This window comes from Panthera leo, chromosome E2, assembly GCF_018350215.1.
Source record: "Panthera leo isolate Ple1 chromosome E2, P.leo_Ple1_pat1.1, whole genome shotgun sequence".
Taxonomy (NCBI): Eukaryota; Metazoa; Chordata; class Mammalia; order Carnivora; family Felidae; genus Panthera; species Panthera leo.
In genome coordinates this window covers 25502263-25523566 of record NC_056693.1, presented here as the reverse complement: position 1 = coordinate 25523566, position 21304 = coordinate 25502263, and the positions used below count along the sequence as shown (strand labels likewise).

The window sequence follows — 21304 nt, the reverse complement described above, 5'->3', positions numbered from 1 at the left end:
CTAGCTCTGTGAAGAATGCTGGTGTTATTTTGATAGGGATTGCATTGGATGGGTAGATTGCTTTGGGAGCCTTGTAGAATGAGTTTGAAAGTTTTTCTTCCATTTCTATTTTTGGGAACATCTCCAAAAGAATAGGTGTTAACTCTTCTTTAAATGTTTGGTAGAATACCCCTGGAAAGCCATCCGGCCCTGGGCTGTTGTTTGTTGGGACATTGTTGATTACTGATTTAATCTCTTTACCGGTTATAATGGGTCTGTTCAGTTTTTCTCTTTCTTCCTATTACAGTTTTGGGAGTTTATATGTTTCTAGGAATTTGTCTATTTCTTCTATATTGCCCATTTTATTGGCATATATTTGCTCATAATGTTCCCTTATTATTGTTTGTATTTCTGCAGTGTTGTTTGTTTGTGATCTCTCCTCTTTCATTCATGATTTTATTTGGGTCCTTTCATTTTTCTTTTTGATCATTCTGGCTAGTTGTTTGTCAATTTTGTTAATTTTTTCAAAGAATCAGCTCCTGTTCTGGTTTATTTATTTATTTATTTTTATTTTGATATCATTGAGTTCTGCTCCAATCTTTATTATTTCCCATCTTCTGCTGGTTTTGGGCTTTCTTTGCTGTTTTTTTCCATCTCTTTAAGGTGTAGTGATAGATTGTATATTTGAAACCTTTCTTCCTTCTTTAAGAACACCTGGATTGCTATATACTTCCCTCTTATGACTACCTTTGCTACATCCCAGAGTTTTTGGGCTGTCTTGTTTTCATTTTCATTGGCTTCCATGTACTTTTTAATTTCCTCTTTAATTTCTTGGTTAGCCCATTCATTCTTTAGTAGGATGTTCTTTAATCTCCAAGTATTCATGGTCTTTCCAAATTTTTTCTTGTGGTTGATTTTGAGTTTCATAGTGTTGTGGTCTGAAAATATGCAAGGTATGATTTTGATCTTTTTGTACTTGTCAGGGGCTGATTTGTATCCCAGTATGTGATCTGTTCTGGAGAATATTCCATGTGCATTCGAGAAGAATGTGTATTCTGTTGCTTTAGGATGAAATGTTCTGAATATACCTGTTAAGTCCATCTGGTCCAGTGTATCATTGAAAGCCATTGTTTCCTTGTTGATTTTCTCCTTAGATTATCCGTCCTTTGCTGTAAGTGGGATATTGAAGTCCCCTACTATTACATTATTATTATCAGTGGGTCTATTTATGTTTGTGATTTAAGAGATTATTCTTAAGGTTTACTCACTTTGCTTTCAGTTAAATCTTACAATTTTTAGATATGTATTTGTAGTAATCATTCAGAAAGATAATCAACTTCTTTTGAGAAAGCATAGTTTTATAGTTTCTGTGCAAATTTTGATAGTAACAAGTCATTATGAATACTGATGATATTTTTAAATGTCGTGGCTTCAGCCTCTTTCCATTAGTATACATCAAAGTTTTGTTTCCTTCTTTGAGGGTAAACTATTTTTGTATATCATTATTTCTTGCATATGTATTGAAAAAAGTGCACTTTAAAAGAAGCATAGAATACACTAAACTGTATACTTAAAAATGATTGAGATGCTAAATTTGATGTCATGTACATTTCACATAGTAAAAAAAATTGGAAAAAGAAAAACATAGAGAAACTGTGGATACACAGACTTTGAGTAAGATTAGTAATACTATTCTAATTTAGTGTAAAATGAGTCAAAATAGTTTATTATTTCTGAAAATACGGGTTAAATCTCTTTCATTAGATTTCTATTACACTTTTATTTGCTATTCAAAATGCCCTACAAATACATGATTTTTACCAGTATGCAGGCCTAGGCTCTAAGCTGTAGTTCCTGAGTTCCACAATGGTCCTGAGTCAGTTCAGCTGTGCAGTCCTATGCTTCTCTTCAGACTTCCTATCCTGTTGTTGTATCTCCCTGCCCTAGGAACTATAACAACTTGGCATGTCTCCTAGATATAATATTATGATGCATACCGTATGGAGGTAGGAATACTGGGACAAAGTAAGAATATGGCTGAAAAAAATCTCCATATTTTCTCCTATGGACGTGTTATTTCTGTGAGGTCCTTAAGATTTACCTGGTCCATCCCACACCTTTGAGTTCTAACACAGACCCAGAGTGTGTGAATGGCCCATCACATGTTGCCAGGGTAACTTTGTTCTCCAGTGATGCTTCTTGATCCACCTTCCCTAGATTCTGCTCCTCACTGTGCCCCTCCAGGAGAGGCATACCATGGGGTTGCACAGCTTATCTGAGACTTGGGGCTTGGGGTTGGATGAGCAAGGAAGAGAAAAAAGAAAACCTTAAACAGGCCTTTTGGTAACTCTGGGCTTGGCACTTTACCTCACTTGTCTTATATTTTTTTCTCACAGCAGATAATTTGTGTGGCTAAAGAGGCTCTTTCAGGGAGGCTGCTTAAAGAGGCTAATTCAGAGGTGAAGTGACCATTACAAGTTTAGAATATAAAAATAAGTGATCTGGGATTTGAATCTTGGTCTTCCAAATTCTAAAGCCTGTACTCTTGCCTTTATTTCTGTACAGCCATTACCATTGCTGTAGTCACAGAGGGCCTTTGGTGGTGCTCCTACATGGCTGGCTTGGACTTCCTCATAGCATAGTGTCTGTTTTCTAAGAAGGAGCATTCCGAGAGGTGTAGGTAAAAGCTATAGATCTCTTCCAGATCCAGTCCTAGAAGTTAAACAGCATCACTTGTGCTGCATTCTATTAGTCAAAATAGATCAAGGAACTAGCTAAGATTCAAGGGGATTGGAGGATTATAGACTACCTGTATATGTGGGCATGGCAGAATTGAAATAATGTGATCATCTTTAGAAATACAACATAGTAGTCTGTGTGTATTTACTTTACCATAAGTGAAGACCTACCAACAAACATGCAAACAAATCATTTAAGTAAATCACTTTCTAGATCCTCAGGTTCAAAGGTACTCTTACCCAAAATTGATGTGCCTGAGAATGTACCTGTTTCCATTATAACTTTCTCCTCCTTCATATGAGGATGCCATATTCCTTACCCTTCCTAAATTTTACTGATGCATTTCCTGGAGAGTAAAAACCCATAGGGCACCAAACACAGCTATACTAAACTGTTTCCTGTATTTCTGTTTCATGATACCTCTGTCACTTAAGATGAAGCTTGGCTGCAGAAGGGAACATTTTGATCCACAGTGAGATATTCTGAATTCAGATGTGGTAGAATAGGGTTGTGGGAGTAATGACAGTTTTTGTTTTAATGACTTTGCCTCTTCCATTCCATGGCTATTGTCAAAAATCTGTTACTGTTGAGAGAGCCCTGGGAGAGCAAAGCAAAAAGCATCCGTAATAAATACTGAATTCCACAAAGCAGACCTTTCAGCTTTTCTTAGTACTCTGTCCCTAGGATACAACATTAACTGGAAGGAAGGTAGTTTCATCCCAATGTAGTTTTAGATGATGACAGTGATTATGTTATATGTGACTGGAATGTTCTCTTGGACTACCAAACGTATGGATAAAACTTTTACATAATTTCCTTCATATTTGGTATGCATTTTTCTGTCATGTAGCTGAAACCTATTTTATCAAATCATATCAAGAAAATTCCATTTAAAGTCAAGCATCTCATTATGTCTTTTTGGGATGTTTATTATTTTCTTTCTCTTAATAAAAATTAAATTTACATGCTGGCTCCTGAGCCAGGTAATTTTTTGCAGTATATACCTTTCTCATTTATTAAAGTCATAGGAAACATTTCTTCTATCGAAAGAAATGAGAAAAAACAGTGTTGTTTCTCATTTTTATACTCAATTTTTTTTATTTTTTTATATTCAACTTTTATTGAATTATTCCAGACCAGAGGTCAATATTCATGCACATTTAATGAAGAACTAACTTCTTTTACCATGCTTCTTGTATTATAAATTATTTTAGCTATATTGCATTGCTGTGTTAATTGAAAAACAGCGTGTTGCCTTACTGCCTTGTTTTTATTACCTATTTTATAAAAATAGGTCAGTTTTATAAGAACTATATTATTTTAATCTTGACTGCTTATACTTTTCTCAGCTTTTTTAATCATATTCCTTGAAAGATGTGTTAACACACACACGTGTGTGTGTGTATATATATATATATATATATATTTTTTTTTTTTTTTTTTTTTTTTAAGAGAGAAGGGGGGGGTACAGTGAGAGAAAGAGGGAGAGCGGGAGAAATCCAAGAGGGTCAGAGAGAGAAAGAGAAAGAGAGAGGGAAAGGGAAAGGGATGCGGGACTCACCTGACATGGCACTTGTGCTCACCCAACTTGGGCTCGAGTTCACCCGACACGGGCTCAAACTCACAAACTATGAGATCATGACCTGAACCGAAGTCAAATGCTTAAGTGACTGAACCACTCAGACGCCCCCATATGTATTTGAATTGAAAAACTGAAGTCAGACTCTGATGGAAAATGACATTCATTTGGCAGTGAGAACTGGCTTTGCTGATTGGATTATACGGCAGACATTCTCCATAAATAGAATGAATTAATTCAGCAGTTCTAATTTGTTTTTTACTTTTATTATGGAAAATTTTAAAGGTATGCAAGGTACAGAGAATGGGACAATTAATTTGCTTATAATGTACCTGTCAGGCAGTTACACTTATTTATCAACACTTGGTCTGTCTTTTTCTTTCACATCTTCCCCTCATTTCTCTCTTCTACCCACAGCCAAGATATTTTTAATCTATAAATATTTCAATATCTATTTATAAAGTATGTCTAATATTTTAAAAATATATAGTCTCAATATTTTTACCATACCTAAATAAGAATCATCTTCGGGGAGATGTTTTAAAACTTTATGAACGAGATTTCTTAGCATTTATATCTATAAAGATGAAGAGTAGGAATAGACTTTATACTGACTACTGTCTCATTCTAGTAACGTCATATTATTATAAGGATGAATAATGTATTTTAAAGTCCTGGTCATCTCTTCAAAAAATGCATTTCTAATAAAATTTTGACATTTTGCTTAATAAATTATCAAACTATATAATAAATAGGTGTTTTCATCAGTTGTACACTAATAGTTAAAATAATTCAACTGCAAAGAGATCTCTTTTAATACTTGGATATATAAACAAAACCAACTTAAATACCAATTTTAATTTGTTTATCAATTTGTAGACATACATTTCTTCATAGATGTATGATAGATATAGTGACCAATAAAATTGCTTCAGATATGAAAACATTTTGGTTCATGATAAAGTTCTCTAAGAGATGGAATAGAATTACAAAGTCAAGGATAAAGGGAAAGATGTATAATTAAAGAAGACCTCATTCTCATATATTTTTTTTAAGTCTACTATAGTTAACACACAGTGTTTTATTAGTTTCAAGTATATAGTATAATGATTCGACAATTCTATATTCAGAGCTCATCAAGATAATTGTAATCAGGGTGCCTAGGTGGCTCAGTGGGTTAAGCATCCGACTTCGGCTCAAGTCATGATCTTGCGGTTCATGGGTTTGAGCCTCACTTTGGGCTCTATGCTGACAGCTCAGAGCTTGGAGCCTGCTTCAGATTCTGTGTCTTTCTCTCTCTGCCCCTCCCTCACTCGGGCTCTGTCTGTCTGTCTGTCTCTCTCTTTCTCTCTCTTTCAAAAATAAACATTTAAAAAAAATGTAATCTCTTTTCACCTGTTGCACCCATCCTCCATCCCCCTCTGGTAACCGTCAGTTTATTTTTTATGTTTAAGAGTCTGGATTTTTTAATTTATTCTTTCCTTTTTTCTTTGGTTTGTTTCTTAAATTCCACATGTAACTGAAATCATGTATTTGTCTTTCTCTGATTGACTTAATTTTGTTTAGTATTACACTCTAGTTTCATCCATGTTGTTGCAGTAGGCAAGATTTCATTCTTTTTTAAGGCTGAATAATCTATTATATAAATATACCACATCTTAATCCATTCATCTATCAATGGGCACACTGGCTGCTTCCATAATTTCACCATTATAAATAATTCTGCAACAAATCTGGGGGTGTCTATATCTTTTCAAATTAGTGGTTTTGTATTCTTTGAGTACCCACTAGTACGATTACGGGTAGTTCTATTTTAATTTTTTGAGGAACCTCCATACTCTTTTCCATAGTGGCTGCACCTGTTGCATTCTTAGCAGCAGTACACAATGGTTCCTTTTTCTCCACATTTTTGTCAATACTTCTGTGAAAAATGCTGTTGGTATTTTCATAGGGATTGCCTGAAGTGTGTAGGGTGCTTTGGGTAGTATGGAATTTATAATCATATGGTCCTTCCAATCCATTAACATGAACTATCTTTTATTTGTGTTGTCTTTAATTTCTTTCATCATGTTTTATAGTTTTCAGAGTACAGGTCTTTCACGTCCTTGATTAAGTTTATTCCTAGGTATTTTATTATTTTTGGTGCAATTGTAATTTGGATTGTTTTCCTAATTTCCCAATTTATCTTTCTGCTGCTCCATTATTAGTATATAGACGTACAACAGATTTCTGCGTATTGATTTTGTATCCCGTGACCTTACGGAGTTGATTTATCAATTCTAGTCTAGGCATTTTTTTCTATGTATAGTATCACGTCATTTGCAAATAGAGAAAGTTTTACTTCTTCCCTACTGCTTTGGATGCCTTTTATTCATAAACATAGTCTGATTGCTGTGGCTAGGACTACTATTGCTATGTTGAATAAAAGTGGTGAACAGCTTGTCTTGTTCCTAATCTTAGGGGAAAAGCTGTCAGTTTTTCACCATTGAATAGGATGTTAGCTGTGGGTTTTTCCTATATGGCCTTTATTATATTAAAATATGTTCCCTCTAAACCTACTCAGTTGAGGTTTTTTATCATGAATAAATGTACCTTGTCAAATGCTTTTTCCACAGCTATTGAAATGATCATATAGTTTTTATCCTTTCTCTTATTGTGATATTGCCAATGTTGAACTCCTCTTGCATCCCACACTTGATTGTGGTAGATGATTTTTTAAATATGTTCTTGGATTCAGTTTGCTAATATTTTGTTGAAGATGTTTGCATCTATGTTCATCAGAGAATATTGATCTGTAGTTCTCTCACTCATTTTAAGTTTTTATTTAAATTCCAGTTAGTTACCCTAAAGTATAATATTAATTTTAGGTATACAATATAGTGATTCAATGATTCCATACATCACCCAGTGCTCATCACAACAAGTGCACTCCTTATTCCCCATCATCTATTTAACCCATTCCCTCACCCAGCTCCCTTCTGGTGACCATCAGTTTGTTCTGTATACTTAAGAGTCTGTTTCTTGGTTTGCCTCCTTCTCTTTTTTTTTTTTTTTTTCCCCTTTGCTTTTTTGTTGTTTCTTAAATGCCACATCTGAGTGAAATCATATGGTACTTGTCTCTGACTTACTTCACTTAGCCTAATACTCTCTAGCTCCATCCATATTGTTTCAAATGACAAGATTCTGTTCTTTTTATGGGTAATATTCTATTGTATATACATACCACATCTTCTTTATCCATTCATCAGTTGACAGACATTTGGGCTGTTCCCATAATTTGCTATTGTACATAATGCTACTATACATGGGGATGTATGTATCCCTTTGAATTAATAGTTGTATATACTTTGGGTAAATAGCTAGTAGTGCAATTGCTGGATCATGGGGTAGTTGTATTTTTAACTTTTTGAGGAACTTCCATAGTGTTTTCCCAGGATGCACTGGCTTGCATTCCCACCAACAGTGCAAGAGAGTCCCCCTTTTTCCACATCTTTGCCAACACCTGTTGTTTCTTGTGTTGTTGATTTTGCCATTCTGACAGGTTTGAGGTGATATCTCATTGTAGCTTTGATTTTATTTCCCTGGTAATCAGTGATGTAGAGCACTTTTTCATGTGTATGTTGTTGGAAATATGTGTACTCTTGTCTTTTGTCCATTTTTAGTTGGATTATTATTTTTTGAGTATTGAGTTGTATAAATTCTGTATATATTTTGGATAGTAACCGTTTAACAAATATGTCATTTGCAAATATCTTCTCCCATTCCATAGGCATGTTGGTTTTGTTGATTGTTTCCTTCACTGTGTAGAAGCTTTTTATTTTGATGAAGTCCCAATAGTTTACTTTTGCTTTTGCTTCCCTTGACTCAGGAGATGTATCTAGAAAGAAGTTTGTATGGCTGATATCAAAGAAGTTATCTCTAGGATTTTTATAGTTTCAGGTTTCACATTTAGGTCTTTAATCCTTTGAATTTATTTTTGTGTATGGTGTAAGTAAGTGGTCCAGTTTCATTCTTTTGCATGTTGCTTTCCAGTTTTCCTAACATCATTTGTTGAAGAGACTTGGATATTCCTTTTTGCTTTGTTGAAGATTAATTGACCATATAGTTGTGGGTTCATTTCTGTGTTTTTTTCTTCTGTTCTACTGACCTGTGTCTGTTTTTGTGCCAGTACAGACTGTTTTGATTACCACAGCTTTGTAATATAACTTGAAGTGCAGAATTGTGATGCCTCCTCCAGCTTTGCTTTTGCGTTGGTTATTTAGGGTCTTTTGTGGTTCCATACAAATTTTAGGATTGTTTGCTCTAGCTCTGTGAAAAATGTTGTTGCTAGTTTGATAGGGATTACATTAAATGTGTAGATTGTTCTGGGTAGTATAGACATTTTAACAGTATTTGTTCTTCTGATCTATAAGCATAGAATGTCTCTTTTCATTTCTTTGTGTTACCTTCAGTTTCTTTCATGAATGTTGTGTAGACGGTACAGGTCTTTAACTCTTTGTGTAGGTTTATTCCTACGTATCTTAGGGTTTTTGGTGCTGTTGTAAATGGCATAGATTCATTCATTTCTCTTTCTGCTGCTTCATATTGGTATGTAGAAATGCAAAGATTTCTGTGTGTAGATTTTGTATCCTGCAACTTTACTGAATTTGTGTTACAGTTCTGGCAGTTTTTTGGTAGAGTTTTTTGGTGGATTTTTTCATGTATTGTCTTGACTCAATTTGCTTATATTTTATTGAGAATTTTTGCATCTATGTTCATCAGGAATATTGGCTTTTTAAATTATTTTTAACATTTATTTATTATTGAGAGACAGAGAAAGACAGAGGATGAACAGGGGAGGGGCAGAAAGAGAAGGAGACACAGAATCCGAAGCAGGCTTCAGGCTCCAAGCTGTCAGGACAGAGCCCGATGCGGGGCTCAAAGTCATGAACCTTGAGATCATGACCTGAGCCAAAGTCAGACGCTTAACCGACTGAACCACCCAGGCGCCCCTCACCCTATGTCTTTTGATTGGAGTGTCAAGTCCACTTACATTCAAAGTAATTATTGATAGTTATGTACTTAGTTGCCATTTTATTCCTTGTTTTATGGTTGTTTTTGTAGTCATCTCCTTTCCTCTCTTGCTCTTTTCTCTCATGGCTAGTTGGCTTTCTTTAGTGGTATGCTTAGATTCCTTTCCCTTTATTTTTTGTAAATCTTTTTTCTGGTTTTTGATTTGTGGTTACCATTTGCTTTGTATGTAACATCTTCTGCATATAGCAGTCTATATTAAGCTGGTGCTCACTTAAGTTTGAACCATTGTTTGCTCCTCAGCCCCCCCCCCACCCCCACATTTTAGGTATGTGGTAAAGTATGCTTTACTCCCTTTTATTTTGTGAATCCCTTGACTGATTTTTACAATATACTTATTTTTCTGCTTTTGTGCTTCCTACTTTTCTTGCTATTACTTATATTCTATCCTTTCTATTCAAAGAGTCCCCTTAAAGATCTCTTGTGGGGCTGGTTTAATGGTCATGAATTCCTTAACTTTGAGAAACTTTTTATCTGTCCTTCTATCCTGAATGGTAGTCTTGTTGCATTCTTGGCTGAAGATTTTTCCATTCAGTACTTTGAATATATCATGCCATTCTCTGTGGCCTGCAAAGTTTCTGTTGAAAAATGAGCTGATAGCTTTATGGGGTTTCCTCTGTAACTGTTTTCTTTTTCTCGTTCTGCTTTTAAAATTCCCCCTAACTACTTTTTGTCATTTTAATATTATGTCATGGTGTGGACCTCTTTGGGTTTGTTTGTTGGGAGATCTCTGTGCCTTCTGAGTCTGAATATGTTTTCTTCCCCCACATTTGGGAAGTTTTCAGCTATTTATTCAGATAAAATTTCTGCCCCCTATTCTCTCTTTTCTTCTTCTGGGATCCCTATAATGGGAATGTTAGTACATTTGATGGTTGTTGCTGAGTTCCCTAAGTCTATTCTCATTTTGTATTATCTTTTTCCCTCTCTCCTGTTCAGTTTGCTTGCTTTCCATTACTCAGTCCTCCAAGTTGCTGATCTGGTCTTCTGCTTCCTCTACTCTACTATTGATTACTTCTAGTATATTTTTAATTTCAGTTATTGAGTCTGATTGGTTCTTTTTCATGGTTTCTGTCTCTTTGTTTAGGTTCTCATTGAGGTCCTCCACTCTTAAACCCAATGAGTATCTTTATGATCATTAGTTTAAATTCTCTATCAGTCATATTACTTATCTCTGTTTTGCTTAGGTGTCTTGCGGTGATTTGTCCTGTTCTTTCATTCAGGACATATTCCTCTCTCTTCTCATTTTGCCTAAATCTCCAGTCTGTTTCTATATGTTAGCAAAGTTAGCTACATCTCTTGCTCTTGAAAGTTATGTCCTTATGAGGAAGAGGTCATGTAGTGTCCCCTGTTCACCAGAACCTAGCACTTCAGGAATTTCTCCTATTTGTGTTGCCTTTGCCCTGCTTTTGTGGCTGAGCCACTTTTGCCTTCAGTCCAGGCAATGGCTCTGTTGGTCTGTTGTGGGCAGTGTTTGGTCCCTGTGTTACTAGTTTAGTCAGACCAGGCATTTGTCAGAGGTGCAGTAACACCAAACTGCAGGATGCCATCCCTGTGTCCTCCCCTAAGAAGCTTTGATTGGTGGGCTGGGACTGCACACAGACCAGCTGTCTCTCTCCAGCCCACTGCTGGGTCCCTAATCTGACTGGTGTGTGTGGGATTATCTTTCCCCCTTTCTGAGGCAGAAGTTACTTTGGAGTTGTTCTGACTTTGGTCAGGACTGCTTGCACACTACCAGGCCTTTGGTTGTTTTGGGTGTGCACTGGCCAAGAGAGTATCTCAGGGTGTGGATCTGCAAAGTGTGTTGGAGTAGGACCTGCAGTTTTTGAGAGGTTTGCAGGCAGGTCCTTTGCAGGAGGGAAGCTGCAGTCACCAGTACTGAGGCCACCTGGTTTGGAGGGAACAGATCCACAAAGTATGTGGGGGCAGGTGTGCAGTGTTAGCAAGGTTTGTGTGGGTCCTCTGGGAGAAGGGACCCGTGGGAGCAGGACTTGTGGTATAAGCAAGTTAGATCGAGAGTGTTGGCACTGCACCAGTTCCCGCAGGTGGACATGTATTTATGCTGGGAAGTAGGAGAGGGAAATGGCACCTGCCATCCTCTTTGTTCCCAGAGAAGTCTCCCACGGAGGCCTGCCCCTCCAGCATACACTCTGAAATTAGTATAAACAAATCTCCCTTCTATATGACCCTGGCACTTTTCAAACTGCTGCTTCTGTGTTGTATCTCCTCAAGCTGTTTATTGTGCCGTGTTTTTAAGGGCAGTGACTCAGTTTTCTCTTGCCTTCCCAGTTCCCCCGGAGTAGAGACTCTAAATTTTTGAGGTTTCAAGTTTTAATCCTGCTGGTTGTAAGAACTCATGAAATTTGGCCCTTCTGGTTTTCAAAGCCAAATGTTAGGGAGATTCTTCTTCTCTGTGGGAACTTCCTGTTGTGAGAGTCTGTTTGTCTCCCTACAGTATCTCTCCCTCCTGTGAACAGTCCTGTGGGTCCTTTTGGCTCCCCACAGTGTCTCTGCATTTCCTATCTTCTTAGATGTGGCCACTTCTCTATATTTAATTTTGGAGTTCTGCCAATCTTTGGATTGTTTCCTGGGTTATTTACACTAATGTGAGTGTTATCTAGTTGTGTATGTGGGATGAGGTGAGTTTAGGGTACTCCTCCCCCAATTTTTCACGCCGTCTTTTTCATGTGATTTTTGTGTGTGTGGATGATGGTGAACAAAAATTCAGTATGGTATTTATATTCCACAAATATACTTTTAAGAATAATTATTTTAGGGGCGCCTGGGTGGCTCAGTCGGTTAAGCGCCCGACTTCAGCTCAGGTCACGATCTCGCGGTCCGTGAGTTCGAGCCCCCCGTCGGGCTCTGGGCCATCAGAGCCTGCTTCCGGTTCTGTGTCTCCCTCTCTCTCTGCCCCTCCCCCGTTCATGCTCTGTCTCTCTCTGTCTCAAAAAATAAATAAACGTTAAAAAAAAAAAATTAAAAAAAAAAAAAGAATAATTATTTTAGGAGCTCCTGAGTGGCTTAGTCGATTGAGCGTCCAACTCCTATTTTCAGCTCAGGTCATGATCTCATGGTTCATAAGTTCAGGCCCCACATCAGGGCTCCACACTGACAGTGTGGAGTCTACTTGGTATTCTCTCTCTCCACCTCCCCTGCTCATGCTCTCTCTCTCTCTCTCTCTCTCAAAATAAATATATAAAACTTAAAAAAAATTTTTTTAAGTATATTTTATTTTTTTTATTTTTTTTTTTTTTATTTTTTAATATATGAAATTTACTGTCAAATTGGTTTCCATACAACACCCAGTGCTCATCCCAAAAGGTGCCCTCCTCAATACCCATCACTCATCCTGCCCTCCCTCCCACCCCCCATCAACCCTCAGTTTGTTCTCTAGCAACGTGGATGGAACTGGAGAGTGTGATGCTAAGTGAAATTAAGTATATTTTAAAATCTCAATAATTCTAATGGATTTGAAAGTTACATATTTATAGCTATTTAAACTGATGAAAATATTTAGATTACATTTTTTAAAAATGCACTTGAATGTGTGAAGGCATACATGGTTTTTAAAAATTACTTTGGAGCCTATCTTAGCAAAAATGTTTGAAGACCACTGGACTAAAGAACTAGGGAGCTTCATGAGGCATGCTAAGACCCATTTCCTGGTAACTGCTTCTATCTGGTTATCTAAAATAATGATAATTCAGTATAGACTGATCATTGAAAAGTGGGTGGATTACCAGTCATTTCAAAGAGCGGTTACCATAGGCAACCAAAAGCTACAGCTGACATTAATTACATTTAAATTCATCTTTTGATAAATGCTATTCTTTGTTATTAAGGGTAATGGTGCCCACAAATTAGAACACCTTGACATAATTATATTTCCTGTGGGGTTGGTAGGGAGCTAATAATTGGAATTTTCTACAGAGGTCAAGAAATGTCAACAAATAGACTCAGCATGGTTCAGAACTGCCCATTTTATCATCTCTGCTGTTTCTTCCTTTGTAATCAGAACAGTTTGTATTTGTGACCTTCACTTTCAAATGAAGTTGAGCACGTATATGAGAAGATTATAGTTTATATGAACATAGTTGCTTCTAAAGATGGTATCTGTTGCTTCTTATTGAAAAAGTGATACACACAAAGAACAACAGTAAAAGTAGGGAGAGATTAGTTTTATTTTCAACTGTAAATTTTTAAACAATTGAATTCTGATATACAACTGTATGTACATTAAATTTTCAGCCATCTTACAGTGCTCCACAAAAAGAAATAATAGCTCTTCCCTTCTCCCCCCACAATATATAAATATAGTATATATTTATATACACAATATATAATATAATATATATACAATATATATATATAAAGTATAAGGATCAAGTTAACTGCCTTTTAAGAGACATTACTGTAAATTAACAGAGTATAGGCAACAAGTATAAAACTTAAAATACTCTGAAGACCTTGACTATTGATTTGAAATGTTCCAGAAAGCAAGATTACAATTAGTATTTTGTTACGAGTTGCAACTCAAATGTCTAAGGGGACCCAGAAGGAAACCAAAGTGAGCGAAGCAGTTTGAGAAGGTTGGGACTTCACCTGCCCATAAACACTATAGATCTGTCTAAAAAGAGCTAGTTGGTTACCTGACCAGGTATTTCAAGAGAAGCTGGAAATCCAGATTTTTATGTGAAATCTGATTTTTTAAATTTAAGCTTTACCAGTGAATTCAGAATATTTAAAACAATGTGTGAGCTAAATAAAACACATTTTCATGTTGAATTGGGCCTATAGTCTGCCACGTCATAATTTTTGCTTTATCACTCTTCTGGAATCTTTATTTGAAATGTACATTTTTGTCAAGTAGTTTCTAGGAGTTAGTTGAAGTTTTCCAAAAATTCTAATGGTAATTAATTTCAAAGCATACCTATAAAAAATTCTTTAGGGAATGAGATCGATAATTTCTCAGGTAGTAATTAAAAACAACCACATGATTAACTTTATTGAGCTCAATTCTATAGAAGCTTGTGTTTTTTAATTTACTTTTGGCCTGTAATTACAAACTTGTTGAGAACATTAGGAAACTCTTCTGAAATGACTTTGGGTTAAACTTGTAGAATTTCTCTAACCTGCATCTGATTATTTTGTTAGTAATTGAAAATACTTCAATGCTTAGAATTTAAAGAACTTATGAATAAATGGTCTATCTTAAAAAGAAATGAACCAGCCATTATTAAATTGGACTTGATTGAAATTATTTTAGGCATTTCTCATGTTGTGTAGTGTGAAAAAAGAACATGACATGAATGCTAATGCTGAATATGATTTCTCACTTTATTTTAATATTTTATTGCCATAACCTTTTATTATGGGATTTGGGTTAAAAAATAAAATCAAGGTATACGAACATTGCTTAGTTTTGTTTTTACTGTCTTGTTTAGTTAACAGATGAGACCTACTGTATGCTAAAAAATGTGGAAGAAGGCTATAGGGAAGAGGTTACTGTTTGTGGAACTTAGACCCTTTGTGTAGGGAGAATATTCTCCTGATGATTGTTATTCTTTCTCCCAGATTCCACCTGCCAAGAGCAAATTAGTCAATTTTTTCTCTCTGCTTTCCCAATACATCAAAACCAAATTCAAATAAACCTTGTTTGCTCTCCAGTCAATTGGATGCTATGTTGACAATTAATTTGGACTTACTTAGCCTTAAATTTATCTTTGGAGATGACATCTGTGCTTCCATATTTCACTGGAACATATTATTTTTTTAAAAAGTAGCATGTTCTTACTAGAGGTAGAGAAGAATAGGTGATGCTACTTGAAAGTATAATGTAGTCCAGCAAGTTATTTGCTGTTTGGACCATGATTCATTTCAGCCACTACTTGGGAGCCATGTCCTGGTTAGGTGATATAGATAGAAATATTTCTGAATCAGGATATCCAGAGGAGCTTGCATCTTAAAACGTGCTATTAGTAGAGAAAAGTGTACATAGATACCACTAAGAAAAGTAAAGTGGGGCCTTCATAAATGGGAATCCCTTTGACACTGGAGTGTGTTCTACTGATGAGGAATAGAGAAATTATTTTATTTAAACTTCTTCTATAGTTCATAACAGTCTACTAGTGTAACCTTCATGGTTTTATAATTATTCTATGGTTGTATTAGGGGAAACTGGATGAGGAATATATGAAAAGTATGTACTATTTTTTTTATAATGAAATAAAATTTATATAACCTATAATTAGCTATATGAAGTATACAATTTAATGATATTTAGTATATTTACAATGTTTTACAACCATCACCTACTTCCAGTAGCTTTTCATCATTCTGAAAGGGAACCCTGTACCAATTAATCAATCATTTTCCCTCCCCCCCACCCAGTCCTTGGCAACCACGAATCTACTTTCTCTCTATCTAAGTGAAATCTTACAGGATGTGACCTTTTGTGTCTGGCTTCTTTCACATAGCATAATGTGTTAACGGTTCATTCATGTTGTACCATGTATCAGTACTTTAGTTTTTTTATCACTGAATAATATTTTTTTAATGTTTATTTTTGAGAGAGCAGAGGAAGGACAGAGAGAGAGGAAGACAGAAGATCAGAAGCAGGCTCTGTGCTAATAGCAGAGAGCCCAATGCAGGGCTCAAACTCATGAACCGTGAGATCATGACCTGAGCCCAAGTCAAACACTTAACCGACTGAGCCACCCAGATGCCTCTGACTGAATAATATTTCTATTGTATGAATAGATGGTATTTTGTTTATTCATTCATCCATTGGTGGACATTTAGGTTATTTCCAGGTTTTTGTGAATAGGCATTCATGTACTAGTATTTGTTTGAATACCTGTCTTCCATTGTTTTGGGTATATACCCAAGTGTAGAAATGCGATTATGTGTTAACTCTGTGTTCCACTTTTTGAAAGAACTTTTTGAAGAACTGTTTTCCACACTGTTTCCAAACTGTTTTCCACAACTAATGCACCATTTTATATTCCCACCAACAGTATATGAGATTTCCTATTTCTTCAACTCATCCCCAACACTTAACTTGGCTTTTGATTCTTGGCGATCATAGTGATTGTGAAGTGGTTTCTCGTTATGGTCTTCTTTTACAATTTCTTAATGACTAATGATGGTGAGCATCTTTTGACATGCTTAGTAGCTATTTGTGTATATTCTTAGGAGAAATATCTAGTCCTTTGCCCATTTTTTAATCAGGTTTTTATTATTGAGTTGTAAAAGTTCTGAATATAGTCTAGATATTAGATCTTTATCAGAGGTAAGATATTTGCAAGTATTTTTTCCCATTCTATGAAATTGTCTTTTCAGTTCCCTGATAGTATCCTCTGATGTACAAAGGTTTTTAATTTTGATTAACTTAATTCATCTATTTCTTCTTTGGTGTTATATTTAAAGATGGGTTTGTTTTTTGGTTTTTTTTTTTAATATTTATTGGGAGAGTGCACATGGGGGAGGGGCAGAGAGAGAGTGGCAGAGGATCTGAAGTGGGCTCTGCACTGACTTGCTGACAGCAGCAAGCCTGATGTGAGGCTCAAACTCACAAACCATGAGATCATGACCTGACCTGAAGTTGGTGCTTAACCAGCTGAGCCACCCAGGTGCCTCTTTTTTGGTGTTATATTTAAAAAATCATTTCCAAATCCAAGGTCATGAACATTTTCCCATGCTTTCATTCAAGAGTTTTATAGTTTCAGCACTTTGATGCATTTTGAGTTAATTTTTGATATATGGTGTGAGGTAAGGTTTTAAATTTATTCTTTTGCTTGGCTCAAAATGTTGGGATTAATATTCATAAAAGGTAATCATTATCATTCTAAAGTGTCTTGAAAAAAGATCCATGATAATATTAAATCACTTTTTTATAATTAAAAGAATCAAAGACAAATATAAGAGTTAAATTATAAAATTATCAGGAGAAAGCGTGGGGCTAAATCTTTATGAACTTGGATTTTGAAATGGATTCTTAGATATGACAGCATAAGAACAATAAAAAGAAAAAATAGGATGAACTGGATTCATGAAAATTAAAACTTCTGTGTATCACAGGACACTATCAAGAAAGTAAGAAGACAATGTGCAGAGTGTGAGAACTCTTACAACTCAAAAATAAAACATTATATTTAATAATCTAATTTGAAAATAGGCAAAGGATTTGAATAGACCTTTCTCCAAAGAAGAGGATCAAATGGCCAATACACACATAAAAACATGCTCAACATCATTAACCACCAGGAAAATACAAATCAAAACCATGAGATACACACCCTCTAGCATAGCTATAATAAAACAAAAGGACAATAAATAATAAATGTTGATAAAGAGATGTAGATGTTGGAACCCTCTGACATTGCTAGTTAAAAACAATATGGTGAAGCCACTTGGTAAGAAAACAGTTTGATGGTTCTTCAAACAGTTAAGCATACAATTACCATGTGATCCAGCAATTCTTAGTTATATACCCAAAAAAACTTAAAACATATGTCCACATAAAAACTTATACATTGGGGTGCCTGGATGGCTCAGTCGGTTAAGCGTCCGACTTCAGCTCAGGTCATGATCTCACAGTCTGTGAGTTCGAGCCCCGCATCAGGCTCTGTGCTGACAGCTCAGAGCCTGGAGCCTGTTTCTGATTCTGTGTCTCCCTCTCTCTCTGACCCTCCCCCGTTCATGCTCTGTCTCTCTCTGTCTCAAAAATAAATAAATAAATGTTAAAAAAAAAAAAAAAAACTTGTACATGAAATATTCATTACCCCATTATTTATAATAGCCAAGAGTGGAAACAAGTCAAATGTCCATCAACAGAAAAATGGATAAACAAAAAAATGTAGCCATACAGTGAAATATTATTCAGCCATTAAAGTACTGAAGTACTGACACATGCTACAACACGGATGAACCTGAAATTAGCATACTAAGTGAAAGAAACCAGACACAAAAGGTCACATTTTCTATGATTCCATTTATATGTAATATCCAGAATAGGGAAATCCAAGGTGATAGAAAGCAAATTACTGGTTGCCAAGGGCAGGAAGGAAAAGAGAATGGGAAGCAACTAATGGATACAGGGTTTCTTTTTGAGGTGATGAAATGTTTTCAAAGTCATTAGTGGTGATGGTTGCAAACTGTACTAAAAACTGCTGAATTGGATACTCTAAAAGAGTGAATTTTATGGTGTGAGAAATATCTCAACAAAAATCAATAAATTTTTAAAATATCTTACAGGCAAAGATTTTTCTGTTTATTTGCTTATTTATTTATTTATTTATTTTTAATGTTTATTTACTTTTGAGAGAGAGAGAGACAGACAGACAGAGAGAGAGAGTGTGAGCAGGAGAGGGTCACAGAGAAGGAGAGAGGGAGACACAGAATCTGAAGCAGGTTCCAGGCTCTGAGCTATCAGCACAGAGCCTGATGCAGGGCTTAAACTCACCAACAGTGAGATCAGACCTGAGCCGAAGTCGGACGCTTAACCGACTGAGCCACCCCGGCGCCCCGGAGATTTTTCTGTTTTAAAACAATGCTTATTTGATGTTTGCCTTAAGAAAATTATTTTTTTTTTTAGGAATTTGTCATGGCATCCTGCGTTGACCACTAAAAGTAAAATGCGAATTCCACATTCTCATTCATTTATTGATCTGACTGCAGATTTTACAGCAGGTAAGTTGCACATAAATGTAAAATATTTCTTTAGAACTGCCAAAGAATTATGAGATTTTATTTACTCTTTTCTTAGTAATAATTTCCTATTGAGGGCGCCTGGGTGGCTCAGTCGTTAAACTTCTGGGTTCAGCTCAGGTCATGAGTTCAAGTCCCACACTGGTTGAGCTCAAGCCCTGCTTCAGGTAAAACGAGCCCCAGGTGACCCTGACTTCTCTCTCTCTCCCCCCTCTCTCCCTCTCTCTGCCCCTTGTGGGATTCTCCCTCTGTCTCTCGCTGCCCCTAGCTCACTTGCACCCTCTCTTTCTCTCAAAAAAAAAAAAAAAAAAAAAAAAAAAATCCTGTTGAATTGAATGTAAAAACCAAAATGTTACAAGGTTATAAGGAAGTTAATGATACTGAATACACATTAAAAGTACTAAATATAATAAATGAATCTTTACTTGTTATTTTTGGATTCTCCACTTATAACGAATTCATAAGTTAGACACCTGTTGCCCGATGTTTCTTTCCCTTTAATTGAAAAATTATTGACTAGGGGTACTACCCGGTGGCTCAGTTGGTTAAACATCTGCCTCTTGATTTCAACTCAGGTTATGATCTCACTGTTGTGAGATTGAGCCCCACTTCAGGCTCCATGCTGAGCGTGGAACTGCTTAAGATTCTGTCTCTCCCTCTCCCTTTACCCCTTCCCCATGTACATGTGCCCTCTCAAAAAAAGTAAAAATAAATAAAAATTAAAAATTAAAAAAATTATTGATAAATGCTCTAAATTTAATCATAAGAAAATATTTAGCTTATGAATTTAAAATTTTCAAAGGCTTTTTACAACTTTTTATTATGCAAAATTCTTTTTTTTTTTTAAGTTTATTTTGAGAGAGAGAAAGAGAGAGAGAGAGCACGTGTGCACAAGCAAGTAGGGGAGGGGCAGAGCGAGGGAGGGAGAGAGAGTATCCCAAGCAGACTCTGCACTGTCAGCATAGAGCCCAACGTGGGGCTCGAACCCAGACTATGAGATCATGACCAGAGCTGAAACCAAGAGTCACTTAACTAACCGAGCCACCCAGGTGCCCTGTGGAAAATTCTAAACATACAAAAGTAGAATAATATGATATAGGCAATTATCTCTTAGCTTCAATAATTATCAGTGTGTGGCTATACTCAATTCATTATTACAACCATCCACAAGCCCCTGCTACCCAGGTAATTTCAAAGGGAATCCTGAATGTTGTTTCATTTCATTTGTAAATATTTTAATCTGTATCTCTAAATGATTAGGACTTCTTTATTTTTAACAAGATCATTTTCAGACCTAAAAAAATTAATAATTTCTTAATATCAAATACTCACTATTCAAAATGCCCCAGTTATCTCCTAAATGTTTTTATCAAATTGGGAGCTAAGCAAGGTACATAAAAACATTATTTGTATTGTAGGATGTCTCAAACTCTGGATTTTGCCAGTTCTTATCCCCATGGGGTTAGCATGTGACTCTGTCCCCTGTATTTCTTCAAAACCAGTAACAAGTAGTTAAATTTGGAGTCTTGATCAGAATTGGGCGCTTTTTTTTTGTGGTTGTTGTTATCAAGAATACTTCCTAGGTAGTATTGCTATTTCTTTCAGTTCATTAAGAGGTAGGTGATTTACCTTTTGTCTCTTTTGTGATGTTAAGGTTGATCAGTGGCTTCAGTTTTCCTCGGCATGGACCATTCATTATAATGCTCTCCTAATAGTGTCAGCAGCTGTTGATATTTATGGTCATGTCCATTATTTCAATAGGCGTTAACAAAATTGTGGCACCCTATCATTCATATGTATATTATCTGGAATTTTCTATTTTATAAAAAAGGCAACTTCCATCATTAGCTCTTTAGTCACCTGAGGTACAGTTGAGACAGGCAGGTTAAATGCTGGATTTTTTTCCCCCTTCTCCCCATTTTTTTTCCAAATATTTTTAATGTGTTCTAATACTCATAAAATTTGCCATCTTAACCATTTTTAAATATACAGTTCAGAAGTATTAAATACACTCATAATGTTGACCTACAATGTAACTCTTTTCATTTTATAAAAGTGAAACTGTGCACTCATTAAGCAATGCTCATTCCCTTTCTTCACCCTCTAACAACACCTGTTCTATGTCCTGGCTCTGATTTTGACTACTCCTAAGTACATCAAATGAGTGAAATCATACAGTATTATTTTGTGACTGACTTAACTTCACTTAGCATAATGTCCTCAAGGTTC

At 35.8% G+C, this 21304-nt stretch overlaps 1 protein-coding gene across 1 annotated transcript in view; it reads left to right on the top strand.

Annotated features, from left to right (window-relative positions):
* Positions 1 to 21304, top strand: part of ITFG1 (integrin alpha FG-GAP repeat containing 1) — a 342298-nt gene that overhangs the window by 17693 nt on the left and 303301 nt on the right. Inside the window, exon 6 of the mRNA XM_042920514.1 lies at positions 18963 to 19057. Coding sequence (XP_042776448.1) covers positions 18963 to 19057 — 95 coding nt within the window. The remainder of the gene's footprint in view (positions 1 to 18962; positions 19058 to 21304) is intronic.